General features: G+C 50.4%; 1 protein-coding gene across 6 annotated transcripts in view; it reads right to left on the minus strand.

Annotated features, from left to right (window-relative positions):
- Positions 1-2989: 2989 nt before the first annotated feature.
- The window catches only part of Pfkfb3 (6-phosphofructo-2-kinase/fructose-2,6-biphosphatase 3), a 30406-nt gene continuing 17642 nt past the window's right edge, over positions 2990-15753 (minus strand). The window contains exons 9-18 of one of the 6 annotated variants that reach the window (XM_032884558.1): positions 15522-15668; positions 15268-15372; positions 13838-13967; positions 13262-13324; positions 13092-13156; positions 12378-12464; positions 11389-11562; positions 9254-9276; positions 6872-6924; positions 2990-5529 (exon numbers count right to left, since the gene is read on the minus strand). In XM_032884558.1, the coding sequence (XP_032740449.1) occupies positions 6882-6924; positions 9254-9276; positions 11389-11562; positions 12378-12464; positions 13092-13156; positions 13262-13324; positions 13838-13967; positions 15268-15372; positions 15522-15668 (837 nt within the window). In that variant the 3' untranslated portion in view covers positions 2990-5529; positions 6872-6881. The remainder of the gene's footprint in view (positions 5530-6871; positions 6925-9253; positions 9277-11388; positions 11563-12377; positions 12465-13091; positions 13157-13261; positions 13325-13837; positions 13968-15267; positions 15373-15521; positions 15669-15753) is intronic. The other 5 variants (XM_032884562.1, XM_032884561.1, XM_032884564.1 and 2 more) reach the window with 5 other exon arrangements.

Genomic DNA, 15753 nt, shown 5'->3' on the forward strand with positions numbered 1-15753 from the left:
AAACTAAATAAAACCAAGCGAGCATCTGACACTTTCTCCCTCTTGACTCTGGACGCCATGAGACCAGCTCCTGAGCAAAGCTCTCTTGCCTCTGTGTCACCGTGCCATGGTGGACTGTGTCTTCCTTTGCTTTCTATTGCTATGAGAAAATGCTATGACCAGAAGCAACTTGGGGAGGGAAGGGTTTACTTCCGGTTATTGTTTATAGTTTACAAATCCCAACAGAAATTGGGAGCAGGAACCTGGGGGCAGGAACTGAAGCAGAGACCGTGGAGGGATGTCGCTTACTGACTTACTTCTCATAGCTCCCTCAGCTTGCTGTTTAAACTACCTCCAGTAGGCTGGGACCCTCCCACATCACAAGCTAGAGAATCAGCAACATCTGGGGCTGACTGAATTCACCTAACAAGATTCTATTTAGCTGCGTCCATGTTCCTGCTAACTTTGGTCTTTATGACTGAAAATAAAATTTCACTGTGTCTACAAACCACGTTTTCTTTATCCATACCTCTGAGGGAGGGGTTGTTGTTAATTCATGGTATTTTTGACAGATTCTTACTATATAAACCAGCCTTGAATTTATCATCCTCCTGCCTTGGACTCCCAGGTGCTGTGATTACAGGTGTTAGGTGTTCAAAGCAGACTCTGGACACCAGATTCTCCCAGCATCCCTCAGTCCCTACCTCTTTCAGGCTTTCATACCACTCCACCTACCTTACACAGGCATATTCCATCACTCTTTCTTTCCTTCCTTCCTTCTTTCCTTCCTTCCTTTTTATGTCAAACTTCATTTCATTTGGGGAAGAAGCAATTTAAAGATCAGACTCAGAGCCTTGCAGAAGCAAAGCCAAGTGCTCTACCCATACCCCCAGTAGGTTTCTCATTCTCTTAGAAGGTAACCTGAAAGATGAAACCCGATTGCAAAATCCTATCCCCCACATTCAACACCTCACGAAAGTCTATGGCGTCTCTGTCCCACTTCAGTCTCCAGACACTATCCCAAAAGTCACTTCAACATGGAGGTACCAGAAGACTGTTCTCTCCTGAAAGGGGTTTGGACATCAGGGCAACTTCTGGGGCATGTAAGATTCAAACTGGATATACCCCATCATCCACTCTCCAACTCTCTTCAGTCTGTAAGAATGAAGACCCTTGACTCTTGGGCAAAACAAACAAACACCAAACCCTTAACTTTTGGCTCTCAATCAGAACAAAGCAGTTGCTGAAGTTTGAAAACTCATTTATTTGGGGGATAGAAGGGGTGTGGCAGGCTTGCTGATACAGCATGTGTGGAAGCCAGAGGGTAATGTGGTAGGAGTTGGGTTTCTTCCACTACGCAGATCAACGAGCTTGTGGGAAACATCAGGGCACTGCACTTAGCATTCGTGAGTCCCTAAATCCAATCTCCAGGGAGTCGAGGAGGCTGACTTGCTGTGTTAGTCTAACAACCTGAGTTCAGATTCCCACAATGCACAGAAAGCTGGACCTCACTGCTCCTATGGTGAGATGGGGGTTAGGGGTAAGAGGGAGGGTGATGGGAATACTCCGGTTGTGGACTACGAGCTAACCTAGCTCATTCAGCAGTGAGACTTTGCCTCAGGGAAACTGATAGACACACGTAGTTGTCCTGTCCTCTATGTATACACAGGGGCACACTCACACCCGCACCTACAGAAACAAGTCTTTGTTGTGAATGTTGTCTAGGCTGGGTGTGGTACTGTGTACTGTATGCCTATAACCCAGCACTTGGGAGGCCGAGACAGGAAGATGACAAGTTTGACATCAGCCTGGGCTATATATATTGAATTATCCTGTTCAGGGGAAAAAAAAAAAAAAAAGGCAGGCAGACCTCTGAGTTCAAGGCCAGCCTGGTCTATATATAGAGTAAGTTCCAGGACAGCCAAGGCTACACAGAGGAACCCTGTCTTGAAAAACTAAGAATAAAAAAGAAAACGAAAAGGAAAACCAACAAAAGTCTATTACATTTTATTATTTGCCAAATATACAAACCTGATAGACGGTTGTTTCTTGTTTGAAGGAAGATAATACAGGGTTGGTTCTGCAAGGAGCTGAGAGGGGCGCTACCATAAACCTCAATGAAAAACCCCATGGTCTAGGAAAATGACTCAAGAAAGGCACTGACAAGCCTGGTGGCCTGGGCTCGATCTCCGGGAGGCTGGAAGAGATGGCCTCCTGCCAAACTGCCCTCTGACCCTACATGTGTGTGCACTCACACACACACACACACTGACACACACACACACACACACACACACACACACACACACACACACACACACACACACACACACACACACACACACACACACACACCACACACACACACACACACACACACACACACACACACACACACACACACACACACACACTGACACACACACACACACACACACAAACACACACAGACACACACACACACACACACACACACACACACACACACACACACACACACACACACACACACACACACACACACACACACACACACACACACACACACACACACACACACACACACACACACACAGACACACACACACACACACACAGACACACACACACACAGACACACACAGACACACACACACAGACACACACACACACAAACACACAGATACACACTGACACACACACTGACACACACACACTGACACACAAACACACAGATACACACACACACACACACACTGACACACACACACAGACACACACACACATACACACATACATACCAACAACACACACACACTGACACACAAACACACACACACATACACACACTGACACAAACACACACATACAGACACACATACACACTGACACACAAACACACACACACTGTCATACACATACTGACACACAAACGCAGACCGAACACAAACACACTGACACACACATGAAATGAATGCTTCAAAAGAAAACTGACACTTGTGCCCACAAAAGACTCAGAGGCAAATTCCGCCAGTATTATCTCAACCAGGTTTTTATTGTTCTTGCAACTGCAAAATATACAAATTTCTGAAAGGCGCATCCTGTTTAAAAGCTTGTGTAGCTTCTTCGCAGGTCTTTGACAGAGACAATTACACGGAACATGAAGAAGTCATCAGTCACACATTGAAAGAAGGCCCCAAACCAATGAACAATTAAACCCAATCTATACAGCTTTCTAGTTTTAGGCTCCCTTATACATATTAAATAAATAAATAGCACATCTGCTATCAAAATAATAAAAAAATAAATTTCAAGTATTACAAATGAAGATATCATTGGTGTGGTTCCAACAGTTTTTCTTCTCCCCATAAATCAAGGGTATTGCCCATTGTTGAAGGAAAAGGGAGAAACTTACCCCAAAAAACAAATATGCAAAGTTAAAAGCATTGGTCCCCATTTTATCTTGTTGTTTTGGGTAAGAGAGTGGAAGTTGTGTGGGTGCTATCCACCCCATCCATCAAGTCACTGGCTTTCAGAGGAAGCCATGTTCCACTCACTTCTCCTGGGCCTGATCTTATTCTTCGGTGTCCACAGAATGCGAAACCACATTGGGCAAAGCCTTGTCTTGAGGTCCTGACTTAAGCTGGTCACACATGACCACCCTTGTCTCAGCCTTCACTGTCTCTAGGTTGTTAGAGCTGAAACTACAGAGTGGGTGTGGTCAGGAGGAGGGATCTAAGGAACCACCTTCAGGCACACAGCCAGTACCCGGCATGGCGGCTCATGCTGAAACCTGAACGGCTAACATTTGGGAGGCTGAGACAGGAGGATAGGTCATGAGTTTGGGCTACACAGTTCCGATCCTGCTTCTCTCCCCCCAGCCCACAAAACAAAACTGCAGGCCCCCAGGTCCAAAAGTATTATCCGCCTGCACACCTCAGCCCAAGTCTGCACTGCATATATCCTTGTCAAGACCCAAGCCACCAAGAGAAAACAGTCCAAGTCTTCAGAGGAATATATACGTGTGTGTCTATATATATCCTGGTGAACCACAGATTTAAAGGGTAGTGGGCTGGGCTGAATGCTCGAGTGGTTAGCTGTGGAACACAAAGTGACTTTAAAGTGTATGAAGCATGACTTGTGTCACCCCAGGCCCTGTCCCCCGAGCTGGGGAAGATAGGGTCCCTAAGGCTCACAGGAAGGAAGCAAAAAGAAAAAGGTGGCCTTCCATCCCGGCTGTGCAGTATCTCATGAAGGGTCATTTGGGCGAACACTGCTGAGTTTCCCAATGGTTCCTTCCAGGCTTAGCATGTCCTGCCCTCCCCCCAGGGGAGAAACAGGCAGGCGCTACTTTCAACCCATGCAAAAAATGTCGCCGACACCGCAAAGCTGACAGGGACAATTCTCTACTCTTGGGAACTCCTTGAGATGCCCAGCATGGTGGTATGAGGCATACAGCCACAGAGACTTGGCCAAAATAAGGGGACAGCTCTGTGAGTGGGTGTCCTGAAACGAACCTTCCTTCCTTGAGTCACTGTCCCTTCTTAAACAATGAGAGTGGAGCTGAAGGCTCTGAGACTCTCATCTCGCCGACACCCGAACGTCTCCCACTCAGCAGCTGCAAGCCTCCAAGGGCCAGCACACTTCCTTCTAAGTTCCTGAAGTGAGGTGTGGGGAGGGAGGGAGGGAAGGAGGAAGGAGAGAGGGAGGGAGGGAGGGAGGGAAACGAAGGAAGGGAGAAAGAGTGCAAACAAACAGCCAGCCACAGGATCTACTCAGGTGCCTCCGGGTCCCAAGGTGAAGAACAGAAAGGCCGAAGGGCCCCTGGGAAGAGGGGACCCTGGTTAACTTTTCCAGCAAAATCCTTCCTTCCACGGATAGATACTTGGGACCCAGAAGGTATGTGGACATGTGGAGGAGCCAGGGCAAGTCATTGCTCGGCTAGCAGGCCACAGCTCAAGGACTCCTCCGAAGGAGAATCCCCCATGTCCAATGCAGCATGTGCCCAAGTCCCTTGTCTCTGAGGCCTCTTCCTAGGCCAAGATGCAAAAAGCTCATGAGGATGTGTGATCGTCCCTGAGCCTCTGGCAGGTGGCGTCTAACTCACCCCGAGTCTCGGGATTCTCTGCCACTCCTGTCTTCCAGCTATCAACATGCCAGGCCAGGATCCAAAGAAAAAACAAAACAGCGAGGCGGTGTCCACGGCCCCAACTTAGGGGTCTGATCTCACCTCCTCTAGTACTAAAGTCCTCCCCAAACTTTGGAAGCATCTGTGAGGTCAGACAGCCCCTGGAAGTCGGTCGCAAGAGAACAGAGCGTAGGGAGGTCTGCTGCTTTGCCACAGGAAGCTGGGATCTGTACAACTTCCAAGCTGTCTTTGCCACCCCAACACCTCAGAGGTGAGGGCTGCTACTCTTCAACCAGCAGACCTCCATTCTCCCCCAGTCCGGAAGTCCTTGGCCTCAGGTAGATGAGCAGCCACAAGGCAGGCTGTGGAAACGGAAGGGAACCCCTACTTCAGCATCAGTGCTTCTGGGAAGATTCGGCACCGCTCCGGGGGCTTCTCATGTTCTGTTTTCAGGAGAGAGCAGAAAGGAGCGTCAGAATCTGCTGCTGGTTGCATTTTTTAAGCAGAAGGCTCAAAGCCATGCCACAAGACGACCCCCGCAACTCCCCAAAAGAACACACCCCTAGCAGAGGATGATGCGACAGACACGACAGAGAATACCCCCGGCTACAGAAGAAGCTAGAGAAAGAGGCCAGGATTCTGCTCAGCGCTGGGCTAGATTCCAGCCCGGAAGGCCATGGAGAGGGACAGGCATGTGACGTGGGGAGCCCGCTGTTCCAGGGGTCAGACAAAGGACAAGGGACCATGAGGCACAAATAGGAAAGTCATGCACCCTCCCCTGTAGGAACTGGGGGCTACTCTCCATGCCACACAGAGCTCCCTCACATTGGTCACAGCCAGGTCAAAACCAGCTGGGACTGTCTGGAGTGCCATGGTTCCTCTCCGGAAACCGCTAACAGGGCCCTGCACTTAGCTACGCTGGAGTCTCAAGTGTGGATACAGAGCTCCACAGAATGCAAGAGGTGAGTGGGATGGCTGGCCACACAAGAGGCCCAGAAGAGGTTGTCACTAAAGTCTGCTGGGTCTTGACCCATGTGGCCCCTACAAAGAAGTTTCACAATGCATTAGCTGGTATCTAGTTCCCTTTAAAATATTAAGTCACTTGCCTTGAATATGGCCATTGGCCAGCAAGCATCTCTCCCTAAAGATCCTTCAAAAAAGAAATGTCTAACAAAAGTATTATGTCTGGGCCCCTCCCCTCCTAAAACTGTCCTTCCAGGGGCAGGATCATGGAAAGATGGGGTTCAGGTAGGCAGGAGTACAATGACTACTCCCGGGCCACAGAATAGAGGAACTTAACTGTAGATGTCTAGAGAAGTGACCAGTGCTAGGCTGTCCTAGAATCACCACTCACAACTGAATGAGACTTGGGGGACCCAGGCGACAGTGTCCTGTGTTAAATAGGAGTCCTTCTGGTAATGCCCTAGGTCATGCACATTGAGCAGCCCAGCCATGTTGTAGGGTCACAAAGGGGGAAGGGTGACAACTTCCCCTGCCACACCACAGGCAAAGGCCTCGTACATTCAAACAGGACAAGAGCCACACGGGGCGGAGCGTCACAGCCACCTTATTTCCTCAGAGGGCCTGTGGCTCAGGACACACAGAGACAGACAGACACACATGGGAAAGGACCCCACATCAATGACACTGCTTGAAAGACTGACACATGGGCCACGTACTCCACAAGGGGCAACCGTACACAAACTAAGACGCCCTTAATCACAAACTGAGACGCGAGGACTCAGACGCAGGAGGAAACAGAGGGGCATGCACCGGCTCAGTTACCTTTCCCAGGTTAGTAAGGAGAAAACTTTGAAAAAATGTGACAGACAGTTCGTCTTTCAAGCATAGTGGGGGAAGGAAAAGACAAAAGCAGACAGGTTGGAAAAGGAGAAAACAAACCGAATTTAGTATCTTCTGTCTAGTTTTGAGATGAGAGTCTCATTTAGCCCAGGCTGTCCTCAAACTCTATGTCTATGTGTAGATGACCTTGATGCTCCTGCCTCCTCCTGAGTGCTGGGGCTGTAGACGCATTCCACCTTGCCTGCTCTATGCGGTGCTGGGGGATCAAACTCAGGACCTCTTACACGCCAGGAGATCCCCTGCACCCAGTAAGCTACACTGCCAGCCTGAGTGGTATTCTCGCTTTATTGTGCGCCTGTAACTTTCAAGATGAAAAACGCACTGGAAACGGCAGGTGGTCCCTTGGTCCCAAGCAGCACAAAATTCCCAGGAAGACAGCAGTGTCTGCGCATCACACGATTTTATCGGAGACCAAGGTGATGGGCACCAGGCCTTGGGGGCTTATCAACCTCAGGACTGAGTACTCCAGCTGCTCTGAGATAAAAATCCAGCGGCACAGAGCGGAGGGAACAAAGGACCATCTACGCGCATACTTAACGCTGGAGAGGCCAGAAGCGGTGGGTAATACACCAGCCTTCACTCATCGGGCCTCTCCTAGGTGTCAGATATTGGCCATGAGTTATATGCATATTTTCATGACCGATGCTCCCTATAGAGTTTACAACCACCACTTACAGATGGGGAGGAGCTCAAGTCTTAAAGTTGCCTCAACATGCCTAACGTGGCAAAGTTGGTTTGACCTGGCTTTTAAAATTAATTCTGGGAGCCAAATAAGGCAGTGTGTGCATACCTAGAACCCAAGTGCTCAGAAGGGAGAGACAAGAGGATTGCTGAATTGGCGGCCTGGGCTATAGAGTAAGTAGGTAGGACTAAGACAGTACTGTTTCAATAAAACTGTCACTGATTAATTCTGGTCACATGATCGGGATTGATTTCATCGATCTAGGTCTAGGACATCATGAGGTCATACTCTCAGGCTGGGGCTACATGCTAGATCTCCAGATTAGAATCTAACCATAGTCAGTGTGTGTGTGTGTGTGTGTGTGTGTGTGTGTGTGTGTGTGTGTATGTGTGTGTGTGTCTGTGTGTGTCTGTGTGTGTTGGGGGGAGGATGTCTATGGGATGAATCCTGGCTTAACTAAAAAGGCACTCTAGCCAAAAGCACTATCAGATTCAACTCAGAAATGGCAAAGTTCGGCTTGTCCATTTCCAAGGTGAGTCTAAGCGTAGGGTGGTGGTAGCGGATGTGAATGGCCTTTTCCCAGCAGGAGAGAATTGCCTTCTAAGGGATACATGCAGATGCAAAACCACAAGGTTTCAAACCCAAAGACTGCAAGAAGAACCCTTGGCCCTCAAGCAGTCCACCGCAGTCTCGAGATGGCGAGCACACTGTCCCTTTCTGAGGGAGAGGTCAACAGCCACGCCCACCCTTCTCCTTAGGAAGTGGCAGGCAGCCAGGGAACCTGCAGCTGCTAACCCAGAGACCAGCAGCTGCTCTCGGCATCCCTTTAGGCTTCAAGAACTGGAAACAGGAAGATAGTACCTGGGCTTTTCCCAATAAGCTTGCGGGGAAGAAACCAGCCTTCAAGGTCTGTTTGAGGCCTCGCTCTCCTACTGCCTACCGGTTTTTGGGTGTGCAGGTCATTTGACTTTTCTTGTTAAACAGGACAAGTTAGGGGACAGAGATACAGAGGATGACCAACCAATCCCATTCTCTGTGAGTTACACAGCTCTCCTAAATGCCAGACTTGTTACAGCTACAGTCAGGTCTGAGGATACAGTGGATGGGATCTCCAGCTACAGTTCTTACATGGCTGTCCCTTGGCAGGTCCGACAGACCAGGACAGCTCCATGAACATCAAAATAGGTCCCCATCTGGGTTACTTGGTTCTGGATAATAAATACTGTTTTCAGAACAAAAGGATGCTCCTCTGGGGGAAGAGGGACAAAGCAATGACAGCAAACACTAAAAGTCAGCATCAAAATGTGACCCGACCAGGGAAATCTGGCATTATGCCAAGCCCTGCCTATGGCCGATGAAGACAGTGTAGCACCCCCAGAGGGAGTGGGGAGTAGCACCCTGTGGTTGATGGCATTGGAGCATGCTGAAAGTTTTCCCTCTCTGCATCTCCTCTCTATAAACTTTGGGAATTCTCTCTTCCCATCTCCTTTCTCCATGGGCAGCCTCAGACTAGACTTTACCCAGACTATCTTCCTCTTAAGTACGTCAACAGGCAGGAGACCAAAAGGGCCAACAAGCAAGCGTGTGGAGTGCAAGCAATGGAATTATCAAGAAATACTTACAGACAGGCTTTCCCTAGCAAAGGCTGCAGAAAGACAAGGTAAGGAAAGAGAGAAAGTCAGTCAGGAGGCAAGATGGCAGCTGATGAGTCAAGCCCCACACACCTCCCATGTCTGACCCGGCCAATAGATCCCAGACATCTGCTCCTGAGGACTTGGAGAATCTAAAGGGCTGTCCTAACAAAGTCAGAGGTGGGGGGCGGGGGAGGACAAGACTGAGCTCTTGCCAGTGACAGTGACCGCCATGACTAGATCAGTGTAGGTCTGGATGTCACCTGCCCCTGGCCCAGGTTAATCCCCTTGAGGCTCCCAACAGAAGACTCCCACAATGCACCAGGATAGAGTGGGATGGAGAAGCCATCTGCTTGGCTGTAATTAGAAAACTCTCAGACTTAAAGAAAGGGCTACTAGAGTCTTCCCACCGGCCTTGTGTCCATTTCCAAACCTAAAGAGACTGGCCCTGGACATTAAAATCCACAGGCCAGGCAGGAGGAGGGAGGAGAACTACGAGTTCAAAGTTCTCCTCAAGTACACACAGTGAGTCTGAGGTCAGTCTCTATGCACCATGAGACCCTGTCCTCCACAAAACAAAATAATCCTACACTCTGAAGGCAGAGCTAGAGCGACCATAAGTTAAAGACTGCATAAGAGACAGCCTGAACTATAAATATATACCAACTAGTGGCCGAATGGGGAAAAAAACAAACCTATACTCATGTTAGGTCAGAGCTACAATCCCTAAGGCTTACTTTGTACCAGACCCCAAATTATACACACAGCACCCATCACCCTGTCTGAGCCACTTTTTGTAGGGTATATTACTCCCCAATTCCACAGATTAGGAAACTGAGGCCTGGAGTAGTTAAATGAGCGTTGGAGACAACAAGGTTCTCTCTAGACCTCATTCTAACCCTTGGGAAGTTGACTGGAAGCTCAGGGACAGCAGACGCAGCGAGAATTGGCCTAGCATTGAGTTGAAGCTCATCCAGACATGGGGCAAGGTCTATCGTTGAAGGACTGGCTTCCTGAAAACCAACTTTAATGCTCAACAGCCAAGCCCTTCAGCCTTTGCTCTTTCAGTCTAGTGAAACAGGGGGTCTCGCTGAGTTCTGTTTATTTCTACTCCTGATAATCTAACCACTGTGTGAAAAGATGTTGTCTTGGGTGCCTGACTCTGTATGTGTGTGTATGTGTAGCACGCACACAAGCACTCGTGTACAGGGGTGCAGGTAACACAAGTACCCATGACTGACCATAAAGGACAGCCTCAGATGTCTCCTACAGGAGCCTTCCCCCTTTTCTTTAAAAGGAGGTCTCTTGTTGTGTGTGGGGATTTCACCATGTAGACCAGGCTAGCTAGCTGGCCTATGTAGAGCAGGCTAGCTGGCCTATGTAGAGCAGGCTAGCTGGCCTATGTAGACCAGGTTAGCTAGCCTGTGAGCTTCTTCCCAGAAGTCCACCTGTTTCTGCCTCCCATCCCACCACACGTGAGAGCCACGTGTGTCTGCACTCAGCTTGCTGCATGGGTTCGTTCTGGGGATCTGAACGTCAGTTGCACGCAAAGAGCTTTAAACTCAGCTGCCCCTCAGCTCTGGACTGTTTCTAAGGAGGACGGGACTGTGCTGGCTCTGGGGAGCTGACGTAGGCTCTTCTGTGTGACCTCAGCCTTTTTCTGTCAGAGGTGACAGCAAGGGAGAAGAAAGACATCAGCGCCATGGAACGTACAGACTCCGGAATTGGGAATTGCTAGCGAGTGTAGGCTGTTCTACGTACTCGCAATTGCGCGTAGGACGAGGGGTGCGTTTTACAATTTCATTTACTCTGCCTGACTCTGCTCAATAAAGAACAAAGAGCACAGCCTCGGAGCCACTATTGGCAAGGGAGGATTTCAGAGAGAGAGAGAGAGAGAGAGAGAGAGAGAGAGAGAGAGAGAGAGCGAGCACTGTGTGTTCTGCCTGACAGACATACAGACACCAGACGGCCACAAACCTCGCCTGCCGCGCCTCACACACGCAGCCCACCTGAACCCAGGCACTCATCCCCACTTGCAAACATGGCACGGCACAGAGCCCCAGATACGGCGATCATCTCCCCTCTGCACTCCCCCCGTAGGCAGTAATTAAAGCAGGATCACTGACTTGTCCGGGCAGCTGCGTGGGCACTTCCGGGGGCAGGCAGCTTGGCAGGGCAGCAGAAGTGGAAGCCACATGCTCCTCAAAGCTGTTGATGCGAGGCTTTTTGGTGGGCTCGGGGCTGGCTAGTGGGGTGACACTATTGCGTCTCATGAGAGGGTTAGGTCCCTTCTTTGCATCCTAAGCAGACAAAGACAAAAGAGAGAAGGCGACAGTTACGAGGAGTGGGGAGGGAGGTAGAGAAGCCACACACACACACACACCATTCCTCTTGACATTTGTAAGGGTACAACCAGAGGGACACCCAGGCGAGTGGCCTTGACCCTGAGCTCCTGCGGGCACACAACTTCTCGCTATGTGCAAAGCAGGGGAAGAAAAAAAAATAATTACAACCACAGCAGAGAAGGGGGTCAGAGAAAAAAAATCTTAACTCCCAGTCACCCCACCCACTGAGGGCCCACCCAGGAGAGACTGTTAGCTCTGAGACCTCAGGAATGGGAGGGGAAAGGTGTCAGGGCCGACTCCCTTCCACCTGCTCTGTGGCACGCACAGCGCTGTGCTTGCCCAGACAGTACCCAGCCTCAGTCTAGAAGGCCAAAGACACGGAAAACAGGCAGCAGTCTGTCTACCAGGACTAGATGTCTGCTTTCCGAGATGAGACAGGAGAGTAAGCTCCTGGGGTCCAACCACGGCCCAGCACCTCATAGCCCAGGACATCTTCAGCCCCAGGGCTGGCGAGTAAGTATTCTGAGGTCCTCGGAGCCCGTCTCATGTCTAAACCCAGGGTTGGTTAGGCTCTCTTCATTCAGCTAAGTGAGCAGGTGCTCTGGTTCAGAGGGGCGGGGCCAGGAGACAGGGCGAGGCAGCCCAGGGGACACAGTCCTCTTCTCGTGTAGTCCACAGCGCAAGCGGGACAGAAAACAGGCTGACACCCCATCCAGGTACCCTTCCTACCAAAGTCTCCCGGCCAAGCTCCTTGGGGATGGGTAAGTCACCTGTTTTGCGGACTCCACAGACAGAAAGTCAAGTTCGGTGTAAGAGGAAGGTCTGACTACACTGGCAAAGTGTTGTATTTTGACAGCCTGCATAAAGCAAATTTAAACCCACTTTCACAACACAGGCCTGGACAGATCCGCCACCTGCCCAGTGAGGGGATTCAACACGAACATACACTCCCTCCCCCAAAGCCTCAGGCCTCCCTGAGGTGGAAGACAAGAGCAGCCAGGGACTGAGTGTCCTGATCTTCCCTTGGCTGTGCTGTAGGAGGCCCTTTCTCTGGCCCTCTTCTTATTTCAGACCTTTGCTAACTATGAACTTAAGGGCATGCGGGTGATGTTGCTTGGCTGGCTGATCCAATCCAAGTCAGGCTTCTGGTGCTTTCGAGAAGGGTACAGCATTTGCTGCCTGAAGTGGTAACAGCTATTGTGCTGGGGCTATGATTGGCAGAAGGGGAGTAACCGCTTGCTTAAGTTATTCTTCCCGGTCAAGAAGGTATGAGGATAGAGAGAATGAGAGACAGACAGATGGAGATTACAGACAGAGAAAATGAATAGATTTCACGATGCCACAGGAAAGATGGGCTAGGAACAGAGAGATGTGGAGCTGGCACAGTGGGTGCCAAAGAAATTCAGTGAGACCCCTCCAGACAGAAGAAAGCCGATCCCAGGGCTTCCCAAGGGTCCCAGCCAGTGCACCGGACTCTAACTCACCTCTGACCTCTCCCGATGCGTGCTCACTGATTCTACATTCAAGTAAATGGACTCCACACGGCACCCTGAAGGTGAAGGAGAAGAAGACAGCCTCTGTTAAGACAATCACCCTCCTCTGCCAGCCACCAGGAGATCCCGGGTTCTGGGCCCAGCAGGGGCTGCTTACTCACCATACGCCACGGGCGTCAGTTTCAGGACAGTGTGAAGCGGGCATTTCAGGTATGGCATCTCCTCTGAAAGGAGACATGTTATCATAGTTAGACAAGAGACTGGAAGCAAAGCGAGAAGCTAGCTAGGGGCATCCCCAGGCACAAGAGCCTCATTCCCAACCCATGTTAGCATAGTTAGACAAGAGACTGGAAGCAAAGCAAGAAGCTAGCTAGGGCCATCCCCAGGCACGAGAGCCTCATTCCCAACCCATGTTAGCATAGTTAGACAAGAGACGAAGCAAAGCGAGAAGCTAGCTAGGGCCATCCCCAGGCACGAGAGCCTCATTCCCAACCCAGAGAGGCCCCTGGTCACATGGAGGCCTGCCTGAGGGTTCTCCAGGCTGGTTTGAGAAGTGACGAATCCCACCAGACATCACACTGTTTGCAGGGAGCAGGTACAGAGCCCTCAGCAGGCTGTGAGGTGGACCCATACTCAGAAGCAACGCGAAGTGAGAAACGATGGGTCCCCTGCCACTTAAACTCAAGGGCCCACTTCCTTCTTCCTTCCCTCCTTCCTGGCTCAGCTGCCATCAATACCTGCACTCTTGTCAAGGAAGTAGGCTAGTAGGCAGCGCAGGACAGCCTGGTGACAGATGACCAATACGTTCTCTTGGCGCTCTAATTCCATGATCACAGGCTCCAGGCGCTGGACAAGATCCTGGTAGGACTGGGCAACACAGGAATGAAACAGTTAGGAGAGGACAGACAAAGAAGAGCCAGGCAATCACCTGCAGCCTCACAGACCGGCTCACAGCACCCCACACCCCCCTATCCCACACCCATACACCCCACACACACACACACACACACACACACACACACACACACATCCATCCTTGTGAGCATTCAGCTCTGAGTTGGATGAAATACTCCTAGGAACAAGAGGAAAGCTGCAATCCTATCTCCCTGAATTCTTTCTCTTCGAGTGCTAGAGAAGGATCAAACGCTACCACAGACTATTACTCAGGCAACCCTTAAAAGGAACAAAGTCCTGGCACATGTCACAGCGTGAGAGAACCTCAAACGTTTGTCTGTCAAGGGGAAGACACTGAGTATCACCATTTTTACACTGAAAGATTCCTTTTGTGCATCGCCCAGAACAGGCAAACCTAGAGACGGTGAATGGTGGTCACCAGGGTTAGGAGCGAGAGGAAACGTTGGACCGGCTGACAACGAATCTACAGTCTCCTTTTTTGACATACACGTGGGGCGTGTCTGTAATCCCAAGAGGATTGCTATCAACTCAAGGCAGCCCCTATTACAACCCTGTATTGCACGTTAAGATCCCATTTCAAGCAACAAGCGTGTAGCCAGGTATGGCGGTGCTCATGTGTTATAACCACACTGGGGAGGTTGAGGTGGGATCAATCAAAAGCAAGGAAGGCCAGAGTGAGACCACAAGACATCATGGTGGCTCACCAGGAATGGGAACTATGACAAAGGACACCCACTAGGTGTCAACACAGTCACCTGGCTGAACTCCCAGAGTACGACATGGCTCAATATACACCATTCCAACAAGAGTAGCTGCCCTCTCAGCCATTCCCTCTACCAACATCAGCCTAGCCCTGGTGCAAGCCCTCTGACATCAAGGCCAGCCTGTCTACCGTGTCACCTGCTGGGCAGGGAAAAGCTTCGGTCTGGAATGAATCACCAGCTATCCTCTCCCCTACATCCATGTCAAAGAGACAGATAGATACATTGTTCTCAAGTGTGGGAAATGCAGCGCACTTCCCTCAGGGTTTTTACAAGGTTCTCTTTAGTGAGATTTAGAGACCACAGAAGTAGTAGAGATGAGTTTGCAGAACTGGTGGAAGACAGGATGGGGTGTAGATCTTGTAGGGATTTACCTGATCCCACTGGGACCCCCCAAAGCCTTCTCTCAGCCAACTCCATACACACATGCCCCAGATCCTGACCATTATAAAGAAAAGACCAGCAGACAGGAGGTCGGGACCCATGCTCACCTCGCCCGTGGGATAGCGGTAGTAGTATTTGTCTTGCTCACGCAGTGCATACTCCTCAGGGTAGGTGTCTCTGATCTCCTCATAGGTTAGTTCCTCACACACACCCTGTCAGGAAGACCGACATTCACTCCAGTAAACTTCCCTGCAGGTCCGCCTCACATAAAGGGGGTCTCAAGATGCCACCAGGGCTCCAGAGGACCCAGGAGAGAACTCTCTACTCCCTACCAGGCCTCCCCTCAGCCACACGGACTCACAGCATCAATCTCGTTGAGCGCCTTCCACTGCTCGTAGGGGAGCCTCAGGGCCTCCGCGGTCTGGATGGTGCTTTTCAGCTGACTGGTCCACACGCGGAGGTCCTTCAGATTCTGCTCTTCAACGAACTTGCTCAGGGCATTGGCGAACTGAGGGAACGCAGGAGGCAGAGGTCACATAAATAAACTCCAGTTCCTTTCATTACGTCACTGCTTGGCAACAGCCAAGGCCACT

The sequence above is a fragment of the Rattus rattus genome, chromosome 14, assembly GCF_011064425.1.
Source record: "Rattus rattus isolate New Zealand chromosome 14, Rrattus_CSIRO_v1, whole genome shotgun sequence".
In the NCBI taxonomy this organism is placed as follows: Eukaryota; Metazoa; Chordata; class Mammalia; order Rodentia; family Muridae; genus Rattus; species Rattus rattus.